Source organism: Haliotis rufescens, unplaced genomic scaffold (genome assembly GCF_023055435.1).
Source record: "Haliotis rufescens isolate VD_foot unplaced genomic scaffold, xgHalRufe1.0.p SCAF_2, whole genome shotgun sequence".
Taxonomy (NCBI): domain Eukaryota; kingdom Metazoa; phylum Mollusca; class Gastropoda; order Lepetellida; family Haliotidae; genus Haliotis; species Haliotis rufescens.
The window spans coordinates 22,369,956-22,396,991 of record NW_025963890.1 but is presented as its reverse complement, the minus strand read 5'-3'; the positions used below and the strand labels follow the sequence as shown (position 1 = coordinate 22,396,991).

Sequence of the window (27,036 nt, the reverse complement as noted above, 5' to 3'; positions counted from 1 at the left end):
GATGATACGCAACGCAACTGAGCGTGACCAGAGACTGGGCTACCGTCTGCAAGGACAGTTAAATAAACTTGGAGGATGGAGGCAATATTTGTTTTACGCATTTTTGCATAAACACTGATTGGTTAACTGTGATCTATAAAGATTTCGACAAAGGGCGCATGTTAATTAATTTCTACAGCCTAAACAAACAGACAAAAAGAACGGCGGAGCTCATCGGATGTCGTCATTTGGAAATACCCCAGATGGTTATAGTTTAATACCAAAAAAAGTATCCATGCAGTGAAAGCATTTTCGGATTTCGGATTGCGTCGATAATACGATAACTACTCCTTTGTTGTCATCCACGTTTTCTCGTCTAACCCTACACTTGTGTATTTGTCGTCATTCGCTTGATGCTCAGTTAATGAATTTATTACAGGTACAATTAGTGGTAGCACCACTTAGATTACCTGACAAAGGTTCCCATTTGGCATTTATTGTGTCTGGGGTAATTATTCAATATAAATCCAGGTTTGAAGTGAGGTGAAATGTGTGTTATGTAATATGCACGTGGCAGCCCAGCAAGAGATGAATGATCAGTTGATTTACTTTTTTTGTAAATCAACGGATCGTTCCTAGTCATCAAAGGATTAACAGAAAATACGTTGATTGATTAATCACTGTTATCTTGCACGGTGGATATGTCAAAAGTGAGTGTTTACATGTCTAGGTTTACTAAAACAAAGGGAATACACTCATAACATGGCGTGAAATGCCGATGTAAAAACAACATACTTTGTTCAAAGGGTTAACTGATAATACGTTGATTGAATGATCATTGTTATCTATCACTCAATGGATTTTTTAGGAACCGTGGACGTTATGAAAATAGTTGTCACGTGGGCTCTCTCAGCCGACCCTTGAGACTTGACACCTATGTGAAACACCTGAAACAATCCAAGTGATCAGTTGAGAAACGAACACGGGTTATAATATCCCGAAACGATTTATATGTTTTAAATTATTTGATTGTTACAGAGACACGTGACATCGAGTAAGTTTCTTTGTACAGCTGCAGACGAGTGGGATATTGTTCCTTTGTGTGGATATTCACGGATACATTCCTCGAACAAGGAAGCTGCCTAAAATTTATACACATAAATTTGGTAGGTTGTAATTATGGTATTTGCATTTTGTTTTCCTTCATTTGAACCGATAATTCGTTCTTGTTTCTCTACGTCTTGGTTGGGAAATTCTTCAATGCGCGGTAGACGTTGTTTTCACAGGTATTTCCTTTGTAAGCGTGTATATATTACCGTCAATTTGTAAAATGTGATTCTCTCAGGCAATTTATAAAATGTGTAAATATTTCAGTCATTTTGACTAAAAAATCTGTCCAGATTGATTAAGACTATCAAAAGGGCCTACAAACATCACAACAGATTATTATGTAGGATTAGAAGCCAAACAACATAGAAATGTACTTTTCAACGTAACATTTTCAGTCTCTTGGTGAAGACATTAAACATCAAAATGTTTGGAATTCGTTATCATAATAATAGAGATGGAAATGTTTTCTGTCAATTTGTAAAATAACTGAATATTTAGACGTTTAATAAATATGTTACACATTTTGACAGTAAAATAATATACACACTTTAAAAAAAGCAATGGTCAGGTAAAATATTTACTTTATGTTGCAAGTCAAAATATTGTAAACGAAAATCGCAAATTTACCAAGCAAGTGACTTATCAAAACTTCGTCACCATTACCGATGCTACCCACAAAGATACCTACAATTCCTTATTATCTCGAAAACTGTATTTCATTTTGTTGATCAATGTGACCATACGCCCTTATTACTACCGGTATCCATAAAAGTGACTAATGCGCTTACGAATGGCGCAGCAGAGGTCGCGAACTAGTCTAGATTTCTGCTACACATCCGGGTACTCACTGGGAAAAAACAATAACAAAGGCAACAACCAGTCCCGGGGAATTGCGTTAGATCAGTGCCCCTTTAAGCAAGTGGAATAGACTGATATGTTGTCCCAGAAATATAGTTTTCTTATTTAAAAATATAAACCTACAAAAAAACAAATAAAAATCCAAAAGGAGCCGAAACAATGCTTAGAGCTGAGGCAATCTAGACTTGCCAAATCATCACAGCAGACTAAAATGCATATCCTTTCCATGCTGCCTTGGTACAAGGGCACATTTCAACAGGTAACTCATCTCCATAGTGGTCAAATGTCCACGTACAACTTGGCAGCAGCCATTTTGGCTACCCAATTCCCACTTTGGCCACCTTTCAAGGCAAGCAATGGGGTCTGGCACTCTACCTCACCCAGACTACAACAGAGTAGCCTGTGCAAGTGAGACATCCAACAGCTGAAGTGGACACACAAAATAATGAGCACCAGTATAGCAATCCAGTGATGTACTGGATGCTCCACTCCATTTTTGGTGATCACGTGACAAAGGACATGCTTAAGGACAAAATGGCACTGTCAAACTCATTGTTGAGTATCATGGTGACATCTCGACATGGACACCAAGGCTACATCCCCTGGTTACCAGCTGGTTACTGACTGAGAATGGGAGTCAAGCAGCATGCAGACATGGGTCTCTCTGCATCTGATCCAGAAAGAAGGCCATTTTATAAGGATATCATTAGGGCTGGGACGGGTATCCTCGGGTACATGGGTCGGTTGGGTATTGAGTAGGAGTCGGGTACCCACTACCCGGACGAATGGTTAGTCACATGATATATTGTATAACGACAATAACACCAATGGTTACACTACAAGTCGCAAATGTTAGCATATCTTTCCGACAATGCACCCATTCCTTCTGACTTTTATATGATTCAGGAAAGATAAAGTTTCAATCAAGTTGTATCCATGATCAGATCATTTTAAACGTATTTAAATCCTTTTTTTGCCAGGGCTGGTGTAAAACAATTCCCATTCAGACATTTTGTTCCCAACTCGTGAGACCTTAAATGGGTACCCGGGTAGGGCAGGTTATAGGGTGTTGGGTACCTGGGAAGTAAATCTGGACTCAGCCTAGCCCTAGACAGCGTGTCCTGTGTCACGTGATTAGCAACAGTGAGAATCATGGGAGATCTCGCTGAGCAGAACGTAGCTTGAAGCAGCCACATCTAGGAATGCCGTACACACTAACCTGCCAAATTTCATCCACATAGTCTCAATAAGTTTTCCGAAGACTGTCGACATAAGCAGATCATACTGGCGATAACTGGTTGCCACTTGCAACTACTCTCAATCAAAATAGAAAAGTTGTCTATGTTAGTTTCCAGGTAGGATAGAGAACTGGACTATTCTACCTGAAAGAAATACTGTCAAAAATACTAATGTCTGGAGAGCAATCTACTCCTCAAGCTGCTGCATGCTGGGTTAATGACACACTGTACAAAAACAAAGACCACGTAACCAAGGCCACAAAAAATGAATGACTTGTTCATTTGTATATGTCTTTGAAACAATGCTCATATATGTTTTATGTTTGTTAATTGAAAGAGAAATTGCATTATTGATACCAAAAATTGAGTATCTCAGAAACCAGCAATCAATTTGTTGAGGCCTGATGTCAGATAGTGAGAGTCATTAACCACTGAAAACAAACATATTGCCACAATCATGCTATAGTTGGAACGGTGCAGTGAAGTCACCACCAAATGGCATCCTGAATCCTATTTCGTTGGTCCAACATACACATCCATCGACCCTCATGGTCAGTCTTTATGTAATTCCTTGCTCAAGAATCATTGTTAGGATGGTTACCATCACATCAGATTATAATACATGAACACAGAATAAGATTAAAGTAAAATGCTATTGCTGCAGTGTGAAATATCTGGAATACACAGATCTTAGACCCCTGGAAGCATATACATCCTTCCACTTCAACCCCCAATGGAATAAAGTTCAAAGTAAACACCATTGCAGGAGAATGATTCAGTTGTCATTTCTCCAGTAAATCTATAATTTTGAAACAACACAGATCTACTGACTCCTCTATTCTTGGTCATATTTTGCATATTTTGTTTAGAATGTTGGACAGCGTATACAAGATCCTTTGCTTTTGTTGTTATTTACAACAAATATTTCACACTCAGCTATACATCTGGAGTACATCTAGAAGGTCAGTCTGCACTAGTCGATTATGAATGTTATTATGTTAGATGCATTAGCGCACATCTATCTGAAAGCAGCAAGCAGGGCTCGGCCCAACGTACGCTCCGAATTTATTCCACATGACGAGGATGAGTCGGTTGACGCTCTCCTGCATGACAAGGTGGAACTGGGAGTACTGCACCATCACCTGCAGCTGCAACACACACACACATGCATACACATGCACTGCACAACATGCACAGGGGACATGCAGTAATGCACATAACATAGTTCCACAAAACTCCTGGAGACGAGACACACTGAAGCCTACAAATACATGTTGTGCCACTCAAAACGTTTTAAAGGTTAAGGTACAGAATTCTAAATTTCACAAAGGAAACGTTTGAGGATAGTCATTTTTTGTTAACTAATTTCATTACAGATGAAATTCATTAGGTTGGGTTTTTTTGGAAGGCAAAATGAATTCAGCTCAATACGAGGATGTGCCATCACCATGGGCAACACAGAATACAATAAAGGCACAAGATTTACAAAGACCTACACATGGACATATGTTAGCATGTGGTTATCAGAGTGTCTAGTGTCTGGTGTCCACCTCTCTGTTAGATAAAGCTCAGAAGTAACACAGGAAAGGAAAACAGTAGGATTATTGGGTGACTCCTGAAATAAAACTGAAATACCGGTAAGTAATGGCAAGGCAGATGTCAGTGCTTTAGGCCACACATGTACAGGCATCAGAAGTACTGGTCAGTGGTATTGATTATAATAGAATGGAGATTTGATACACTGGAAAATCAAAGATGCTTTTAATGCAGCATGTGAAACAAGTTATCATTCAGAAACAAACTTGATTTATTGATGTTCTATATCATCTTGTGATAATTTGATGATGTGGTTGACCATCAACATTGAACTGTCTTAAGATACATAAGTGATCGATCTGGGTAGGGACACACTGCTTCAGGTGAGGGGCACATTGCTTCAAGTGAGGGGCACATTGCTTCAGGTGAGGGGCACATTGCTTCAGGGTAGGGGCACATTGCTTCAAGTGAGGGGCACATTGCTTCAGGTGAGGGGCACATTGCTTCAGGTGAGGGACATATTGCTTCAGGTGAGGGGCACATTGCTTCAGGTGAGGGGCACATCACTACAGGAGAGGGGCACATCACTTCGGTCATGGGGCACATCATTACAGGGGAGGGGCACATCACTTCAGTCATGGGGCACATCACTACAGGGGAGGGGCACATTGCTTCAGGGTATGTGCATATCACTACGGGGGGGCACATCACAACAGGGAAGGGGCACATTGCTTCAGGTGAGGAGCACATCACTACAGGAGAGGGGCACATCGCTTCGGTCATGGGGCACATCACTACAGGGGAGGGGCACATTGCTTCAGGGTATGGGCATATCACTACGGGGGGGCACATCACAACAGGGAAGGGGCACATTGCTTCAGGTGAGGAGCACATCACTACAGGAGAGGGGCACATCGCTTTGGTCATGGGGCACATCATTACAGGGGAGGGGCACATCACTACAGGGGAGGGGCACATTGCTTCAGGGTATGTGCATATCACTACGGGGGGGGGCACATCATTACAGGGGAGGGGCACATCATTACAGGGGAGGGGCACATCACTTCAGTCATGGGGCACATCACCCACAGGAGAAGGGCACATCGCTTCGGTCATGGGGCACATCATTACAGGGGAGGGGCACATTGCTTCAGGGGAAGGGCATATCACTACGGGGGAGGGGCACATCACAACAGGGACGGGGTACTTTGCTATAGGGGAGGGGCACATCACTACAGGGGAGGGACACATTGCTATAGGGGAGGGACACATTCCTCCAGGTGAGGGGCACATTGCTTCAGGGGACGTGCACATCACTGCAGGGTAGGGACACATTCCTCCAGGTGAAGGGCACATCACTGCAGGGTAGGGGCACATTGCTATAGGGAAGGGGCACATTGTTACAGGGTAGGGGCACATTGCTTCAGGGGAGGGGCACATTCCTCCAGGTGAGGGGCACATCACTGCAGGGAAGGGGCACATTGCTACTGGGGAGGGGCACATTGTTACAGGGGAGGGTCACATTCCTCCAGGGGAGGGGCACATTGTAACAGGGGAGGGTCACATGCCTCCAGGTGAGGGGCACATCACTGCAGGGTAGGGGCACATTGTTACAGGGGAGGGGCACATGCCTCCAGGTGAGGGGCACATCACTGCAGGGTAGGGGCACATTGTTACAGGGGAGGGGCACATCACTGCAGGGTAGGGGCACATTGTTACAGGGTAGGGGCACATTGTTACAGGGGAGGGGCACATTCCTCCAGGTGAGGGGCACATCACTGCAGAGTAGGGGCACATTGCTTTGGGGGGGGGGGGGGCACATCACTACAGGGGACGGGTATACACCACAGGGGAGGGGCTCATCGCTACAGGTGAGGGGTACATCGCTACAGGTGAGGGGGTATGTCACTACAGGTGAGGGGTACATCGCTACAGGGGGGGGCACATCACTACAGGGGGATGAGTATACGCTACAGGGGAGGGGCTCATCGCTACAGGGAGGGGTACATCGCTACAAGTAAGGGGTACATCGCTACAAGTGAGGGGCTCATTGCTACAGGTGAGGGGTACATCGCTACAGGTGAGGGGGTATGTCACTACAGGGGAGGGGTACATCGCTACAAGTAAGGGGTACATCGCTACAAGTGAGGGGCTCATCGCTACAGGTGAGGGGGTATGTCACTACAGGGAAGGGGCACATCGCTACAGGTGGTGAGACTTACAGGTGTCTGTGTGTGGCCACCTGGATCCAGTTCTGAAAAAAGATGGATGACATTCGTAAAAAAAAGTTGAAATGAAAATGACAGCATAAATTAAGGAAACCTGAATATAATTTACATTTCTAAATTCTAGGAAATGCATGTTAATATTTACCAAAGAAATTTAAATATGTGTAACATTTTACACAGATAACATCTATCCATTATAATTATGTCAGTGTGCTAAATCTAATATGGGCATGTTCTTCATCAATTCAGCTATAGAAAGTTAATTCAGCTGAAGGAACTTCATTCTGCCTCCAGTACCACTAAATCAGCTTTGCTTGTTGCTTTCACACGAACGAAAATATATATAACAGCCTTCCTTGAAAACAACATCCTGTTATCCTTGTTCAGGGCATACAGGATGAGAGTAGCCAAGCTGTAGCTACATATACAATACTCCGCCATTAGCATCTCAAATAGGGCAGAGGTAAGTCCAGATATTATGAACATGTTACGACAAATTGTTGTTATGGAACATGGATTGTTATACAAAAAGAAACAGAGGTCTGATGAACAGATTTTGTTACTAAAACATATTGTATAAAAATAACAGGAATCAATTTCAAATTTGATTTAGTTTTGAATTGGGTTAAATAGTGTCAATGGGATAAAGGGCAGTAAAACAGGGAATTGAAGCAAACATTAGCAAGAGCCAAGACTTGCCCCATCAGCCAGACTGTGGCAGCAGAGAGGCAGCCATGAAGTCACTGTTCCAAGCAACAAAAGGCCATACCCTAATACTCTATTCAAGTTATATTTTACATCAGGTCTTGGTAACAGGATAATAATATACAATATATAAATTGGTATGACAGAGAACTGGTTATATACTAATCAGGGAAAGTGGTGGGGTGTCATGACTTGATAGGAAACCCACCCGTGAAAATCCGGGTTAGAATTGGTCTTCAGCAACCCATGCTTGTCGTAAGAGGCGACTAACGGGATTGGATGGTCAGGCTCACTGACTTGGTTGATGCATGTCATCATATCCCAATTGCTAGGATCGATGCTCATAAAATCAATGACTGGATTGTCTGGTCCAGATTGGATTATAAAGAGCCCGCTGTCATATTGCTGGTATATATAGCTGAGTGCGGCGTTAAACAACAAACTAACTTACTTACTGATAGGAAACCGTATTATAGAAGCCCATAGTGTAATGTATCTGTGAATTTCATAGAATTTTGGAACTTACACATTTTCAAAAAAATGTAAAAGGTTGTTCAAAGAAAACATTGAAATCAAGAAAGTTGCTGGACATTAGAAAAACTTAAATAGAGATCATGCACAACCATGCAAAATCATACATGAACAAATATTTGTATGAGTAAATTTTCATATAAAGCTTAGTTTATCAAATATTTCCTTTCCTTAGAAACAGCAGAGTTTAACTAGACAGCACTGTACTACTGACAAGTCTTACTGTCAGATGCAGATGCGTTGCCAGGCAGTCAGGTATCATATTAAAGCATCAATCAAGACATATGCCTAGCTCATGAAAGCTACCCTGGGCACATAAGCAAGCATATATATTATCTATGTTGGCAAAATCGATGATATTGTTTAGTAGCAATTGTCATCATATAAATAAATGAATGAATAATTATGTCTCAATCCTGTAAAAATCATGAACACGAATCCTATCATATTTCACATTAACCAATTCTTGTTCTAGGTTTTTCAACAGCATGTTTATATGGGTGTGAGGCTGGCATTACAATGTGTCTTGTTATGTCATGGACTTTTGCATCAGCAAAAGCATGACGAGCATGAAAACAGGGTGTGGGAGTTGAAGGCTAGTCCCAGCATAACCGCTGGTTAGTTGAATACAGATTGATTTCTTGAACAATTGTGTTGTCCATGTTATTACAGCTGGTGACTTGAAGAATCAACCAGAATTCAAATTTAACTATGGCCAAAGGGGAGGTAACCTACCTGTTGTAGTATGGACAAGGGGAGGTAACCTACCTACTGGTGACAACAAACGCTGCATCAACCACAACCATGACTAAATAAAACAGTTACTGAAAGAACGGCATGACTGAAGGGAGTAACTTACTGAAGCCGTGTCAATGTTGGAGTGTAAACGAACCAACCCCAACCTAAGGGAGGTGAACCAACCAAAACAATTACCACACTGATGCCACAAATTAACAACGCTCAGATGTGACCACAACCATCAAGCTCCTCACAGCGATATCCCATTGGCGCAGCTCTCTACTATCGCTGCCACCGGTGAAAGCTCCCCACTGTGATAGAGGACCACCACAACCATGCTTGGAGTTGAACACACAACTGACTGACCGTTATGTTGACAAATAAGTGATAACTGCTGTGACGCCAAATACTCTTTCCCCTGCCAAATTATTTTCTTTGTTTGTCAGTTTGAATTTCTGTTTCATTACTATCATGTAATTAGTAAAGTAAAACTGTAAGGGGGAAGTTGGTTAATTTTCTGTTTGTCTGCAATCCTGAACCTATCTGACTAAACAAACAAAAAGGTAAATTGATCTTGGGAAAATGGTGGGTCGTAAACCTTTTCAATATTCACTATCATTCCCGAAAAACCTATTGAAAAGTATAAACGTTACTATATTTTGGGTTAGAGGGCAAATTTCAAGATTCTTGTAATGGCCGTGCCCACACTGGTGGCAGCGATGTTACCGAGACTATAACGAAGGTGTCACGTGCTGGGAAGGAGTTTGCACAACCTTGACCAAAGGGAGGCAACTCATCAATCATTACCATGAAAACTTAAATAACCAATGACAATGAACTAGCTTTCTAACTGTAACACGGATGGTAGGTAGCAGTGTATCTACTTCTGACCACTAAAAAGGAAACTTGCTGAAACAACTACAGCATTAACAGACCTAGTCATTTATCTGTGTCCAACCACCTTGATCATAGCCCTGCTACTACTACAGCAATGACAATATATTGAGTAGACGAGCTCCACAAGTCGGGATCAGAAGCCTTGGTTGACTTGTAACTGAGAGAATAATCTCAGCACAGGTGAAGATGCCATGAAGCTAACATGTTCCAAGCTCAATTCAGAAATGTGATTCAAGTACTTGAGAAAACCCTTCAGAAAATGTTTATTAGTTTGCATGCAGAAAAACATTGATATGCCACAAAGCACATCCAACTTTCACATGCAGTAAACAGATTGTAAGTGTAACAAACTTAAACTGTGAAATGTTGACTTTTGTAGAAAACACCAAATTCAAGAAAATTGAATCTGATTTTCAGGTCGTCTTCATCATATTTATATTGGTACATCCCCGTAACTTTAAAATTTGACCTCAAATTTGAATTTCAACACAATTTTCTAGAACATGGCGCAAAATGGCCTGCAACAAATGTGTTTGGTTAATGTTACAACACAAAGACAATGCAAAACAACACACAAGCATGCGACCACACAAAGGAGGGGATCTCACCACCATTGCATTGTGATCTAAGGGGCTACTTACCATTTCCTAGACAAACAAAAACATTCAGAAAGTCAGCAGAAGCAATGCCAGTCACAACATTAAATATCAAATCACACATCTCATAAGCCTGTAGAAATCACTTTAAAACAATACTGACATAAGTTTTAATTCCCTATGAACTTATAGATACAAGGCGCCTGTGAACGTTAATAAGTATTACCTTACTTGCTGCCTTAGCGCTCTAACAAGCTCTACCCCAACAACTTCAAGACCAATATGTAAGTAATCTTTATAAGGACCCCCTACTAAGATCAAAACTTTACATGACAAAATCATAGGTCTGTTTATGTTACAGATTTCTTCTTACAGAAGACAGCAGTGTAGAAGGTGCATTTATTAGCCTAGCAACTATTAGCTTCGTTGATTTATAAACCACTCTTGGATCTCAGTAGCTCACTGTGTATGGTCCTATTAAGCCCCCACCCCACTAATGTCAAAGCTCTACACGCCCATTTATACCAGTACATGCCATCCTAACCTCCATATCTGCCACCCCAGCTACTTTGCCTGATACGAAATAATATTAAACTTTGGATTTGATCATTTATACTCTATGACAACATCAACTTCATTGTTACTACCAGCATTCTTCATAAAACACAATCTACATATAATTTCTGAAGAATATCAGTCACAACCAATCAACATATTAGTGAGTGTATCATACAGTATCTATAGAGTTCATTTCCAGGGAAAGACAGGAAAAAGAGAAAGCAAGACCAAGAAGAGTGCCTTCTAATTAAACAAATATGTTGTCCTCATTAATTCATAAAATATAAAAAATAAAATATATAAAAATGAAATATTACAATTTTAGAAACAATAAGATATATTAGAAAAAAGTATTATATGAGAATAGATCTATCTGAAAGATACATTTATTGATAAAAATATACACAATAATATTGGTTCCAAGTCTGAGTTTTTCTGTTTATTATCATGGAGAGAACTGTGCTCGATAGTGAGTGGTAGAATGGCCTCCTCCCCATGCCCTACACATGTAGAATGGTGTTATGCAGTTCAGAGTCTACTGGTGCACATTAGTAAATACACTAGGACAATGGCAGGGACATCAGGGACATCAAGATACATACTTCTGTCTTGGACCAGTAGGTTCAGGTAATAATACTGCTTCCTGTTTGGCCTGTCTGTTGTGCGGAACTGTTTCAGTGCTTCACTCGCCTAGGTGTAGACAAAACAGTTATCAATAAGAACAGGCAGTTGAACATATGCCATAAAATGTAGAGTTAATCAGCACGACCTGTACATTAAGAAGATAACATTTGCATTTGTTTATGCTTGTAAGATATAACAAAAATACTTCATTTTTCCTGTAAAATAACTCAGGTAAATATGGATACTTAACAATCATCAAGTTTTAAAAGTGTCTGTATCTGCGAAAATCATAAGAAATATCTGCTCATAATGTTTGATGCAGATTGATATGATACAAAAACATAACTCTGTTCAAAGTCTCAATTTTCTAATATAAAAACAATAATCTGATCTTTATGACTATGACTATACTAGCATACCACAGGTGCCATCTTGGTGATCATCCACGTGATGGCCTTCTGCCCCTTGTTGTCACTGACCCCAACTGGAGCGCTCAGTTCCAGCAGCACCCGCGCCGACTCACTGCGATCTGACAACACAAGATACAGATACAGAACCTGACATATCAACCGAATATATAATCAATTACAAACCAATAGATTCCATTGTTTCCAAACCCAAACTTCCTGTTGCTGTACCTAGCTCTGCTGCAACATGTATAGGTGTCCTCCCCTTGTAGTCCTTGACCATCTTGTACAGGCAGCCATTTTTGATAAGAGCCTTCATGGAGTTGACAGCATCATTCTTGGCTGCATAGTGAACTGGCGTTTGGTCCTCCGTGACTGTGCGTGCCTCCTTCTCGGCTAGAACAAGATTGGACTATGTCAATACACGTACAAGGCCTTCCCTTTTTATTATATTAATTAGAATTTTTGCATGAACACTTCAAAATATATTTTCATGACAGAGTTACCTTCCACCCCATAACTAAGATACACCCTACTTTTCACTTTTCTAAGTGACTTGGGCATTTATTACGGCAAATACAGTATTGTAAGCTTTGTTCATGTTCATGAAATCTATTAGAGTATAATATGCTCAAATGAAGGATCACCTCATGGTTGATCAAGGTTCTAAAATACTTGTATGTGTCCTACGCGTCAAGGGCACATTCAATTTCCCCTGACTTAATCTTGGGTGTTTTTCCTTAAAGTACGTACCTGTCTTCACCATTTATACTACCAAATAGATTAAATGTTTAGCAAATAAAGTAACTACCAGTTTATACCACATCATTTCCTTCCATGGCATTGCCTATGCAGTAATATTTGTCCAACAAAGCACCTGCACAGCCCAATGAACAATGTGCACAACATCTAGAGGAATTAATGCACATGGGAGCTCAGATACAGTGGTGCTTTTGAGTTGTTTTTTGCTCTATACTGAACTCACCAATACTCCAGCTACATGACGGTGGCCAGCAAATAACCATATGGACTAGACACTCCAGTGATTGATATTATGAGCAACGTCACAAGCTTTTAGGCAACGATGACACACAATCGACTAAGTGAGTGAGCCTGACCACCCGATCCACTTAGTCCCTCATACAAGAAGCATTGGTCACTGGGAATCTACTTTCACCCAGGTTTAATGGTGTGGAGTTGCATACACGCTGCCAAACAGCACCAGATATTTGTTTCTATACCACCATGTTCTTCAGATGACACCAGACGTGTACACAGATGTGACCTCACCTCCCCTGTCTATGAGAAGATTGGCCATCTGGGGGTAGTCAACTGCAGCAGCAACATGCAGGGGACTGCGGCCATATTTGTCCTGCTGGTTAACATTGGCTCCATGCTCCAACAGGAATCTTGCTACATCACAATGCCAGTGGCGGGCAACCTGAAGGCAACTCCAACATGTCAGAGACTGGTAGACTCAGATAAAGTGATTGAGTTGTTTTATGGACAAGGAACACCTTAATGAATAGGTGACATCCTTTTCAAAAGTGGTAAGGGACTGGTAATTTAATATAAGGGTGTGCTGTATCATATATTGTATGACCCCACCCCAATAATAAATGACCAGTCCCCCAAAATAATGTTCAAATATACTAAAAAACAGATTTTAACAAATAGAAGCCATTTTTATCATGACTCCACCCCACCCACCCCCATGTAATATGACCAGATATCAACACCACACTGACCTAATGTAATCACAATGACCTCATGTAATATGGTCAGACATAACCACTACACTGACCTCATGTAATACGGCCAGCCATCTATACCACACTGACCTCATGTAATAGAGCCAGACATCACCACCACACTGACCTCATGTAATACAGCCAGACATCACCACCACACTGACCTCATGTAATACAGCCAGACATCACCACCACACTGACCTCATGTAATACAGTCAGACATCACCACCACACTGACCTCATGTAATACAGCCAGACATCACCACCACACTGACCTCATGTAATACAGCCAGACATCACCACCACACTGACTTCATGTAATACAGCCAGCCATCTCTACCACACTGACCTCATGTAATACAGCCAGACATCACCACCACACTGACCTCATGTAATACAGCCAGACATCTCTACCACACTGACTTCATGTAATACAGCCAGACATCACCACCACACTGACCTCATGTAATACGGCCAGCCATCTCTACCACACTGACCTCATGTAATACAGCCAGACATCACCACCACACTGACCTCATGTAATACAGCCAGACATCACCACCACACTGACTTCATGTAATACAGCCAGACATCACCACCACACTGACCTCATGTAATACAGCCAGACATCACCACCACACTGACCTCATGTAATACAGCCAGCCATCACCACCACACTGACTTCATGTAATACAGCCAGACATCACCACCACACTGACCTCATGTAATACAGCCAGACATCACCACCACACTGACCTCATGTAATACAGCCAGACATCACCACCACACTGACCTCTTGTAATACAGCCAGACATCACCACCACACTGACCTCTTGTAATACAGCCAGACATCACCACCACACTGACCTCATGAAAAACGGGCAGCAATCTCTACCACACTGACCTCATGTAATATGGTCTGCCCGAACTTGTCACAACAGTTGATGTCTGCACCACTCTTCAGGAGGTGGTCCACAAAGTCCAAGTTCAGCATCTCGTCTTCTTGTGACTGACCCAACTTAGCGAAATACTGAATCAAGGCCCTATTGCTGGCAATTGACATCATCTGCTCCTTGTGACCTTTGCTGACACTGCGTATCGTCTCGGACCCAGGCGTTGCATATTCGTTGTGGATGTCATCCAGACCGATGCCGCTAGTCTTTGGTTTTTCAGTCTCATCCTCATCCCCCTGAGCTTTGAACAGATTCATACAGGTCATAGTATAATAGATTATGTGCAGACTTCCAGATACCAGCAAGGAGGCAGGCATATACAAACCTTTTGGTTAACAGACATCTTTTCTCAGCTACATATCTAAACTGAAAAACATCTAATTGTAAAACTCAAATCAAAAGTTCATACTTTCCATATTTCTCAAGAAAATATCCACAGAAATGTTGACAATGTATACTGGGCAACATAAAAATAGATAATCAATAGAAATTAACTTAAACCCTTTGTTAGGATCATATATACAATTAGGAAATAATCATGCAGGCTGATAATCTTAATCTTAATATCCATACAAATATATACAGATACACTGCTGCTACATAAAGGAACTAAATAACTTGTTAGATCTTTCCTACACTTGCTATAGAAGTCATGCAACAACTGTTTACACACATGTACAGACGTCTGCAACCGAGGCTGCTGTGAGACCCAGCTAACAGATAAAGCAACAATATATATGTAGCGTGTGTTGATAAAGTCCCGAAAGATCTTTCTCGTTTTGTTAAAAGCAGACTGTATATATTTAAACAAAGTGTAAAGTCTGGCCATTAAATTTGCTTCGTCTCTTCATTAACTGAACGTTTTGTTGAATATCAGCATCAAGATAACAACCCATGACATTTTCTCCTATTTTCACTCGTGAATACACTAACCAAGTTTAGGTCTGTTTCCTAATTATTTCAGCCAATGAAAATTATATACAAATCATACTGTCTTCCAAATTTCCAACCCATCCCACCCAACCCCCCACCCACCCCACCACTCACCCCACCCCAATATACCCAAAAACATGTTAACAATTAATACTTAACAAAATATGGAAATAGAAATAAGAAATTTTAACCCAAAGATAGCATCAAATATGGTAGATTTTAACTTAATAATCTATCGCACAGAGACACATGCAGACTGCTCAAAGATGCTCTTCATATAACATACTGCTTATCATCTTTGCTTTAAAAATGTTAAAAATGTATCTAGTCTTACAACATTTGGTTGGACGTAACTATTGTAAGAAATATACATTCCCTCGAACAAAATAAAAATGCTAAACAACAAAGTCCACCATAAACACTCAGTTTTAATACCATAACCAACTTTATTCTTGCAATTAAACAACAAAAATCTTCAAAAACCACTACCAAGAAAAAAAGAATTGAAACATAATAAATAAGTCCATTACCAAACCATATGTACCATGTGTTCATAACAGACTCACCATCTAGGTGATGGTGTGGTATACAAAGTGGTGTGTGCAGTCTATAGACAGACATGTCACCATGAAATGTGCTGGTTTGCCAAAATACGCCCAATCTCATTAAAATCAGCTCTTAGTTCTAAATCGCTAAACAAAGATCTGAGGACATCCCGGAAGAGGCGTTGCACGGTACATGGGAAGCACTGCCATACAATCTCAACCATATATCAGAGATTCCAGAATGTTTGTTGTTCAGTTGTTCAGTTTTCAAAATTTTAATCGAAAACTGCGTCAACATATTTTTCAAACATGGCCTGAAATGGAAGCCGTGTTGAAACGAGTGCCATAAAGCTCGAGAAAGCTGCTTTCTCATTGGCTGATGTCGACTTCTTGTTAGTCATTTCAGGGGTTGGTCAAAGTTCGTGAAAGGTCGTTCTGACATGACCCGTAATGGGATGTCCTCAGATCTTTGTTTAGCGGCAGTGAGAACTTTGATCTGATTTTAATGAGATTGAACTACACCTCAAGGCACTCCTTGTCCACACTGTCAACCCACAGTTAAAACTCATGTCATAAAGCCGTTGTCATGTCAAGAAACAGATTTTAAATGAGCACAGAAACATTTTGTGATAAAATCATTTATAGAAGAAAAGCAGAAACCATAGTTCCTAAATGACGGAGGTAAACAAAGTACAACTGGAAATGGACCAATGCCAGGAACAAGGGTTCACATGAGTTGAGTGTAGAGTTGAGTGAGTGTGTTGGTAGGATAGGCAAACAAACACAACGTTTCATTTTGGCTTTAAAGTGTGACTGTGTTTCTTAAGCATGAGACAAAACTAGAAGTGTGATACCACAAGACAACACATGGAAACATAAACAGAAAGATGGCAGGAAAAGGCAAGGTTCACACGCTACTTTCAACCACAACTAGAGGTCACGTAACACGATAGCTTTCAAAGAATTCCTGCCTTTCTTTTCCTTTAATACACAGCTAACACAAAGTATATGACACATAACAGTAAATAATGATGATGATGATGATGATGATGTTGGATTTAGATAACGCCAATCTTTCAAACACATCACTGATTAATTCCATATCATGAAGCAATTGATATTGTTTTCTATTTTAGTGACTACAAACATTATGATAGAAACAGAAATAGTCTAATGATAAATATTAAAGCACTGATACTGTGTTTCCATGTACTATTTTGTGCAGCAAGATCTGCAGTAATTCTGCAGTTACCTAGATAACACAGGGATATAATAAATATATAATTGTCATTTATAATGACCATCCATTTTCTCAGTGAATAATATGAATGTTCAGCTATGTGTGTGCCTGAAGAAACTTGTGAGTGGCAGGATATACATACCATAAACGACTCTCTCTAGTTATGCATTGAGGAACAGAGGGTAAATTGTAGGCTTGCCATGCTAGTTGAGGCATTTCATTACAAAAATGAAGACAAACACTAAACAAAAATATTTTCAAAATGCAAAACAAATTGGAGCAAATTCACTTTGTCTTTATATGTGATAATAATTATTTATTTTTTCATTTATAATGATTATATTTCTTATAAAGTATTATTACCCTTTTCCTCTGAAATAAAATGGAAAAGAAAATTATTCATGAATTTGAGAAATTTTAAATTTTGCAGCTAAAAGGTTATGCTGCAATAGCGTATCCTTGTAGTACACCATGCAGTGGATGAATTCTATTTAGTATTCACAGTAATAGTTTTGATTTGAGGAAGGAGAATATGGACATAAACCCCATTGTAGATCTCGGGATATTCCCTGTGGAGCTTCCAGGGCAGGATAGGTCCCTATTTCTCATACATTTAATACAGTCAATATCAGTTTATCAATAACCATTTCAGCCTAACCAGCCTTACTTCATACTAATTTATCCAAATAATTCAAGACTATGCCACACAATTCCAAGGCATTGTCTTATTCATTAGTTTAGTCAGGAAGGAATAACATAAAAGCTGAAAATCATAGTTGCTGTAACTCCAGTATAAATAATCAAGAGAACATGTGGACTTGCATGAGTGAGGTGCCACAGTGACCAATGTCCTGTGGATGACAGACGCCATCTTTCCACCACCTATGCGACAGTGCCACCCCATGCTGGCCACGTCACAACAGGCTTTATATGGAGTCAGAATTCACACCTGTCATACACAGTGAACAAATGGTTCTAATTATTGCGCAGGTCAATTAATGCCAAAATATATTATTTGGCTTTATTCTGGTAACAAATCCTGGTTTTATAAGAGTCCTAGGGATGTTTGGAATGTCTTGACTTTAGCAGAAGAGTTATCTTTCCTTCGTATAAACCATGCAAAGCTCTTTCCCAGCGTGTGACATTTTCGTATCATTGCTGCCACCAGTGGACAGGCGGACACTACAAGAATTTCGAAAATTTACCTCTAACCCCAAATATAGTGACATATATATATGGTAGTTGGGAACGCCATTCCTGCGTATTGGGAATGAGTTAGCAACTGACTTACTACTTCCCGAATGAATTTATGTTTGTTTATTTAATCAGATTGGCAGAAAAGCACCCAACTTCTCCTTTGCATTCTCTCCAGATTAACCAAGTGACAGTTAAAATGAATAGAAATTCAAATTGACAAACAAAGAATAGAATTAAGGTGGAGGAAGAGAAATCGGCATCATGACAGTCATCACTTGTTTGTAAAGATAACAGTCAGTCGGTTGTAGACCGCCTTGACCTCTCACAAGGACTGGTACATTGCCCACAAGAATTGAGTGGTGTGTGCAGTGCTGGGTGGAATGGGATGGGGTGGGTCAGGCATTGTGGGAGAATAAGGACCAGGAGGCGATGACGACATGTAGAAATGATATGCACTGTTTCCATCACCAGTTGTGGAAAGTAGCTCTGACTGTCAATACTGCTAACTGTGTAACAGAATCTTCCCAAAAGAAGTTAGCCTACAGAAAACCTGTAAAACCCAGCTCAGAACAGCTGTCTAATAGGGCTGGGACAGCTAGCTCGGGTACTCAGGTCGGGTGGGTCCTGAGTAGGACCCTTGTACCCACAGGACTACCCGTACCCGTGGATGGTCACGTGACATATTGTTTCATGAAAAAAACTTACTATAGCTCAGTGGTTACACTACAAGTCGCTAATGTTCGCATTACTTTCTGATGATGCAAACATTCTTTTTTACTTGTATATGTTTGAGTAAAGATAAAGCTTCAGTCAACTTCAGTGTACGCATCTGATCGTTTGATACAGGTGTCTAAATCGTTTTGGCCAGGGCTGCGGTAAAACAATCCCCTTTCAGACATATTGTTCCCAACTCTTGAGACCTATATTGGGTACCCGGGTAGGGTCGGGGAATAGGGGGTGGGGTAACTGGGTAGTAAAGCTACCTTGAGCTGTTTGATTCCAAACGGAGCACTCCAAATTTCAGCATGTGTTCATACATTATATTAATATGTTAGCATTTTCCTTTCAAAACAGACCAAGCTGCCTTTAAATGTGATCAAGCTGCCTTTAAATGTGATCATCACTTCTATATTCAAATGTTAAATGCATTATATAGAACAAATACCATATGCATATACATATTTCTTATTTTTAGATCAAGGATGTCTGCTGGTATATGCGTTTGTGTTCACTGCGCAACTTTAATTGTCACGAATTGGGAGTGTTTTACTACATAGTTTATATCGACCTATCACTGATATGAAGCAGTGGTGCCAAGAAACATAGACCATAAATCAAATCATCAAAAATGCATCTTTATATATCAAACAAAAAAGGAATTAATTCTCACTTTACAACAGGTCAGTGCAAAAGGGAACAGTTACTGCGCCGACAAGTTTCTTAATGTCACTGCATTTTAATACACTGAAAGGCAAAAGAAACGTCATGTGGATGTATCATTTAAATATCTTTATTTTCAAATGCTTATCTATGTAAGTAAAGACATAGGAGAAAGTCAGTGTTTGTTTTTTGCGAATTGTGAATTTGGGGAGGCACCAGAAGACATCACAGCTGGGGGGTTCAAAATCAGTACTTGGTGTGGCCACCACGGGCGTTGACTACAGCCACACATCTCCTGTACCTGGAGTGGACTATCCTGTTGGTGAAGGCCATTTGGATATGGGCCCATATCCTCAGGAACGCTACACGCAATACTGATGCAGTTGTCGGCCTTGGGCGTACATCGTTGAGTCGGCGTTGGATCTCATCCCACAAGTGTTCAATGGGATTCAAATCCGGACTGAGTGCAGGCCAAGGCATGATTTGAATGTTGTGCTGCTGGAGGAATCCCTGGTGACTCTGGCAGTGTGGGGACGGGCGTTGTCTTGCTGAAAGGTGTGGTTTTGATGACGGGCAAAAAAAGGCATGATATGGGGTCTGAGGACTTGGTCAATGTAGCGGAGAGCTGTGATGCCATTATCCCTGCCTGGACTAATATTCTGAAATACCACAGGTCCCACTCTCTGGTTCAGTCCGATTCCACCCAAAACCATGATGCTTGAGCTGCCCCACTGGTCTCGTTCCATAACACAAGCATCAGCATTACGTTCGCCCCTCCTTCGCCAGACCCTGACTCGGCCATCCACCGTTGAAACACAGTAGCGACTTTCATTAGTGAAGATGATTCTTCTCCATTGCTGTTGACACCAATTTTGATGCTTTCTGGTGATATCGTTCTGACGATGACATTGAATGCATTTGCAACAACCTGTGCACTCTGGCCTGCTGACAGTCTTCCGATCGCTTGTTGTCTCTCATTTCCTGATAATCTTGGCATGGCTGATGAATCGAAATAACGAAAGCCAGCTTAACAGTCTTTTATACCCATACCATCCACGATATGCACGTGCATTATGTTTTTGACAAGACTTTTCCGCAACTGAGTCCCATTGCACTTTTGTAGGCTGCGTTTGTGCAAAGCACTCCATTTTAAACTCAATTGTTAAATGGACTTTAAGGCAACAAAAAGTAGAACATTAAATGAGTTTATTGACCACAGAACATGTAACTGCCTGTGTCTGTTAAGTTTTATCAGTATTTTCAGAAGTGACGTTTCTTTAGCCTTTCAGTGTATATGGTTATATAGCGGTGAACGACATTAGAAATTTGAGGTAAATACATAAATGCAAACATATTCATCAGCACACTTATCCATAGAAATAATAATGTTTGCTATCAGATAAATGTTTTATCTGTATGAGGTTAAAATATTTAAATTCAATACTTTCCTCTATACAGTCCAACTGTTACCATGGTGAGTGCTTTCCCTATATGCTTCTGTGGTGTCAGTTTTGCATTGCAGTTAATAAGAATGCACACTAACGCCATTTTTTCCCCAATTTGAAAATTAGATTATCATCATCTAAATCTAGATTTTAGTACCCATCTTAGGAAAAGTTTAATACTTTGAATATAGACCAGCCGACATCCTAAGATCACATCCTTTCAATGATGATGTTTGAACCTTTCAGAACAAAACAGTTGACAGACATATACAGAGAGCTCGGAAATGTCAAGTTATTCTATTGTATTGAAATCACATACTTGTGCATTGTTAATGTGGAGTAAAAACACTTTTACAAAATCTGCTTTTCCAAGTCACAAATCAAACACACTGTTTGTTGTGTTAGGCTATATGATCTGTAGTGTTCAGTAGATATGAGTTCAAACATCACATCAGTTACCTTGTATCAAACTATCTACCACAGCCATTTCAATGAAGAAAATAGTTGGGACGGTCATCAATTATGTTTTCAATAGACATTCCAGTAATTCTTTCTTGGTTTCAGATGTCTCTTTAAATAAGGTACTGCTATGTGATCAGACAAAGTGAAATTTTACCATGACTTAAGAAAATTCTTTATTCTTCCATGACTCCATGACTCTCCCCACATCTGTCAGTATGCTGAACGTATCTCAGTGTAGCAGATAAATCTGTCCCTATGTCATATCTGCAGCAAACTTTACATGTTTACATGTTAATATTTTATATTATATAATAGTATCCATATTATTTTTAATATGTTCTGGATAGCAGTGCAGTTGAAGTAGAATGTCTACTAAAACAGTGACCCCATTCCCTAAGTTTCTGTCACATAGCAGCATGCACCGGACAGACTCATCATCAACAACTGGACGTTATGAACAGACAGCTGAATCAACAACCCTCTATATTTGCAAACATGACATCACCGGATCCCCAAACACAAACATCCCAAGCCATCATGCCACACTGAGACACCACAGAACGCTGGGCTCTGTCCACATACTTTGGATGCTGGGAGAAGGATGAGGGGCACAATTCCATATCCTAGCTGAGCAACACACATGATTATCTGTGTCACTTACATATGATGATGCCCTTGTGAATATCTTCATATAATTCATTGTCAAAAAAGCCAATGATTTAAGAGTATGGAGGCTTGTGGTAGATAGGCTACATAGGATAAAGTGTTATATGACAAACTGAAAAAAGCCAAGTCTCACTCTAAATTCCAGAACTTTATCTGATTGAAGTTCTTCTTTCTAATGTGAATGTTTATTGACCACTTTCAAATGAATCACTGTTGTAACACTCCTATTTCAAAACTATTGACAGTTCTCTGACAAAATCCTGGAACTTTTATTTCCCATGTTGTTAGTATAGAAGCTACTTACGTCTCTGGGATTTGACAAGTTTTCTCTTAGGGAGTTCACCGTGTTCAATCTCTATGGTATCATTTGGGTCTATATCATAAGTAGATTTGTGAGAAAACATGCATCTACAGGATTACCCCCACCAACACAAAACGTTTGTATATTAGGTTTTGTTTCACACTGAAAACACTCCTGGAATTGTGACCAAGGCTGTTGTTTTTTCTTATATTATACATTTATATACAGGTATCCAGGTACTACCAGGTACTACCAACTACTACCAACTACTACCAGGTAGTATCTGCTCAAATGCGGTTTTGTTTGTTTCCCGACCAGTGGATCCGTTTGCATTCCAAGTATCATTCTCAACTCCCTGTGGAATATACAAACCAGGCTGCCTAGGGGCGCTGGAAGGTTTTTACATCCACCTCACATATCGGGTACCCATTCCCTGCTGGGTGACCAGAGGCACATTTGAACTTATGGGGGAAAAAATCAGAAATAATAGCCTCACATTTGATCTCAAAGTGTATGTTTTTTTTCTGATTCAGGAAAGTTAGTTTAATATATCTATTTGACATAACATTCTACTTTCTTACTTTCTACAAAGGGAGGGGAATTGACACTTACTGTTTGGCTTGCGAATTCTTTTCCTAGCTATATAGTTACTCCACTTTGAGGCCGCTTGCTTGACATTGCTGATCACGTGGAGGGCATTAGATTTCTCTGTCACCTCTCGGGAAAGTTCTCGGAATTTGGCTGAGGTACTACAAACAAACCATTTAACCATGTTATGAGTGAGTGAGTATGTTTGGTTAATGCAGTTTGAATGTTTGATGTGTCAGCTTCATGTGGGAGAAAAGCCTGAAGTGACGCAGGTCTAGGATGTCTGACACTTTGTTGAAACCCATGAGCATAGGTATGGTGCTGATGAACCTAAAAGCACAATCAAGGCCAATCTGAAATTCAGACACACAATCAAAGGTTTCTGTTACGACAAAGGGAGGCAACTCTTTACAATGAATTGTGGCGCTTTAGTTGACAGGGCCACCTGTACCCCCTAACAATATTATGATACAAAGAGACAGATGGCAGTGGAGGACACTGATCCAATAATCAGACAATATCTACCATTCCTTTTTCCTCATAAGGAGACACATAAAATGTGGATTGTGTAGCCACAATGGCTAAAAAACACATAACAGATGACTGTCACTCATCATGAGTTATCATACCAAGACAACATGAATAGTCACAGTATTAGCCACAGGCCTGGGAGAAGTCTTTCCCAGTCAGTTTAGCCTTTGTAACAGCAACACACTCCCATGCTGTACTCCCGTGCTGTACTGACATCACAACAACCATGTCAAAACACTGGCCTATTTCACTAGTTCTGTTCACCTGAGGTTATTGGCTCCTCCCTTGCTGGACATTTCAAAGCCTGGGTTACTGAGGCCTTGCAGACTGTCAGACTCTTCAGATGGAACTATCTTAGATTTACCTTTCTTCTTACGATCCATCCTAGAAAAAGATCCTGCAAAAGTGGAAATCACCTTTCAGATTCTTTTTATACATTGTCAGTCTTATAGATGGCCTTGGCATAATTATTGTCTTTACCCAGGAATATATTAAGGCATTCTCAGAGGGAGATATCTGACATCATGATTGAGGGCAAATGTTGGTGCAAATGTTGCAACAAACTTGGTCTAAAATAAATGTTTTAATTTTGAACAGGTCAGTTATATTTCACATATATCAGGACAAGAAAGAAAAGGGCTTTACTACTTAGTTTAACACTATTTCACTGGATGCAACCTCTGATATTTGAAACAAATGGTACAAATAAGACATTCCCAATTTAGGGACAAATCAAAAGCCTTTTCCCTAATTTGACTGTTTGTGGCACTAAATTACAAATCCCAGCTATATCCCTGTTACCAATTCATTACTGTAGATATACAAAACTGAAAAGACTAAAAAAGAAAAGAACAAACAGTTGAGCTGTAAGTTACCTGTAGAAATACCTGTGCTAAGTTAGATTTGGAATCAAATGTGCAACATGAGATTTTAAATGTTAACTTGAGCGCAGTTACATCTACAGGTAACCTCGCTCAACATTGAAAACACAATAGGCTTATTACCATTCTTCTATGAAAAAAATAAACTTTGGTGTTACTGAAGACATTGAGTGAAGTAGCCTTGGTTGAGTCCAAATTATTTTTAGGTTGTCAATCTGGATTAGAGAAACACCAATAATACCCTTAAAGCAAGGTATTGGCATATATACAGAAACATATTTTCACATCATTATACTTCAATTACATATATATGCGAGGCACTGAATGTGTGTAGCACCGCTACAACAGTGCCTACATGAAACAAAGTTCATCGGTGACTCTACACCATGCAAACGTCACTATTATTACGTCTAACTGCTAATTGTGACACAGACCTAGTCTATTTCTAACATGTTTTCCGACTAATATGTATTGCCACACATAGTTCCAATATTGTAGTAACTGCAACTCTGCATTTTGTGACCCATAATTGTACATATAATTATTTCAAAAAGCCCTTTCGACAATATTTTTAGAAAGAAATACATGTCAGCCATCAAATGAGCTGTTGTGATTTCAAACATCTGACTGACCAATCAGCATCAAGTATTTTCCAAGTTCAACGTAGAATTAAGATCAACACCCAAAAAAATCTTTTGGTTTGGAGAAAAGAAAGATATGCATTGAAACCTTGTTACACTCTGTGCAGACTCCACAACTATATGGTTTGATGTCGGCACTTGTCTTGAACTATGGACAACTTGACATCATCTTGATAGTCCTTGGGGCTTTGAGTCAGGAAGTTGTACTGATATTGTCTGGTCAATCTTAATCTACCATGAATTTGGTAAATTCAAAACAATGTTCGAGTGGTTAAGTGGTTAATTCAACTTGACAACCCACCCAAAACATTTGACACAACCCTTCCCGCTTAAATTCACTCAATATAACATGGCTAACACCAAAGAGTTCACATTGAATTGTGTCATAGTAGAATGGAGATAAACCTACTGTGTTTTCAATGTAGTAAGTTGGGTTTAACATCGCATTGAACAGTATTCCAGTTATATCACGGCATGTCAGCTTCACGTGGGAAGAAAGCACGAAGTGATGCAGGTCTCAGACGTTTACCACTTTGGTTAAACCCATGAGCAAGATATGGTGCTTATAAACCTAGAAACATAATCAGGATGAACCTGTTTTCAATGTAGAACTAGTTTACCTGTAGATTCAATCACACTAAAATAAATTCGGAATTGAATGCGCAGCGTGAGAGTTACAAGTTTTAAATTTAGCACTGTTAAATCTACAGGTAACCTAGCTCTACATTGAAAACACAGGTTTATCTCCTATCAATGCTGGTATCATAATACAGTCTTCTATTAATCAAGAGAGATAACAAATAATTAATTCACAGTCTGTTGTTTTGCTTCTATTCCTGCCTCTTATGTAAAATTAATCAGTAGTAATTTTGAAGGTATTCCTCCATGCATATCTATCAGTATCAATTAAGTAGGAACTTTTATGCCTGTACTGGACAGCTTGTGCAAGCTGCTGTGCGGGCAGTTTAGTAGTAATTATAGCAGATTAGCATATCTATTATTTGTTGGACAATCTTTCAGTTATCATTTACAAAAGACCTGAAAACAATTGATCTGAATGTAAACATTTTTTTTCATTCGTGACAACGCTGAATGCGAATGAACAGACACGTACGTCCATATTTGTGAATACCACTTAACAGAAAAATTACAGATTTTTGCCTGATTCTCTAATGTTTCATAAAAACCTACCTAAAATTCATTATATCCTGTTTGTTTCAAAGACGTTGCGTGTACGCACTTGCTCAGGTAAAACACAACGCGTGCCTACTGACGGACGCCATCTTAGTTGTCGGGTTTACCTTCGTCGCTCATGGCAACGCGCACCTGGCCGCACCGTTTGATGTTCGCGGCTGGGGACTTTACCAATACTGTAATTGTGTACATGATCCATATACAATCATTCTAAGAGTGTCAATCAATAAAGGCAATATATCAATGCACATTGTTGTTTAATTGTCGAAAGTGCCATTCAGGCATGCCTATTTATTGATATGTATCCCTACAGACGGTTCTAT

The 27,036-nt window shown here is 40.0% G+C and overlaps 1 protein-coding gene across 7 annotated transcripts in view; it reads right to left on the bottom strand.

The window, feature by feature from the left end:
- The window catches only part of LOC124111995 (transient receptor potential cation channel subfamily V member 5-like), a 49,371-nt gene extending 22,552 nt beyond the window's left edge, over positions 1-26,819 (bottom strand). The window contains exons 1-13 of one of the 7 annotated variants that reach the window (XM_046471952.2): positions 26,711-26,819; positions 24,262-24,394; positions 23,491-23,627; positions 17,791-17,799; positions 17,570-17,584; positions 14,661-14,950; positions 13,296-13,446; positions 12,237-12,401; positions 12,018-12,127; positions 11,577-11,664; positions 10,462-10,467; positions 6,944-6,975; positions 3,167-3,258 (exon numbers count right to left, since the gene is read on the bottom strand). In XM_046471952.2, coding sequence (XP_046327908.2) covers positions 3,167-3,258; positions 6,944-6,975; positions 10,462-10,467; positions 11,577-11,664; positions 12,018-12,127; positions 12,237-12,401; positions 13,296-13,446; positions 14,661-14,950; positions 17,570-17,584; positions 17,791-17,799; positions 23,491-23,627; positions 24,262-24,380 — 1,214 coding nt within the window. In that variant the 5' untranslated portion in view covers positions 24,381-24,394; positions 26,711-26,819. Of the gene's footprint in view, positions 1-3,166; positions 3,259-4,241; positions 4,334-6,943; positions 6,976-10,461; positions 10,468-11,576; positions 11,665-12,017; positions 12,128-12,236; positions 12,402-13,295; positions 13,447-14,660; positions 14,951-17,569; positions 17,585-17,790; positions 17,800-22,881; positions 22,951-23,490; positions 23,628-24,261; positions 24,395-26,710 lie in introns of all 7 variants that reach the window. The other 6 variants (XM_046471949.2, XM_046471947.2, XM_046471953.2 and 3 more) reach the window with 6 other exon arrangements.
- Between the last annotated feature and the right edge of the window lie 217 nt (positions 26,820-27,036).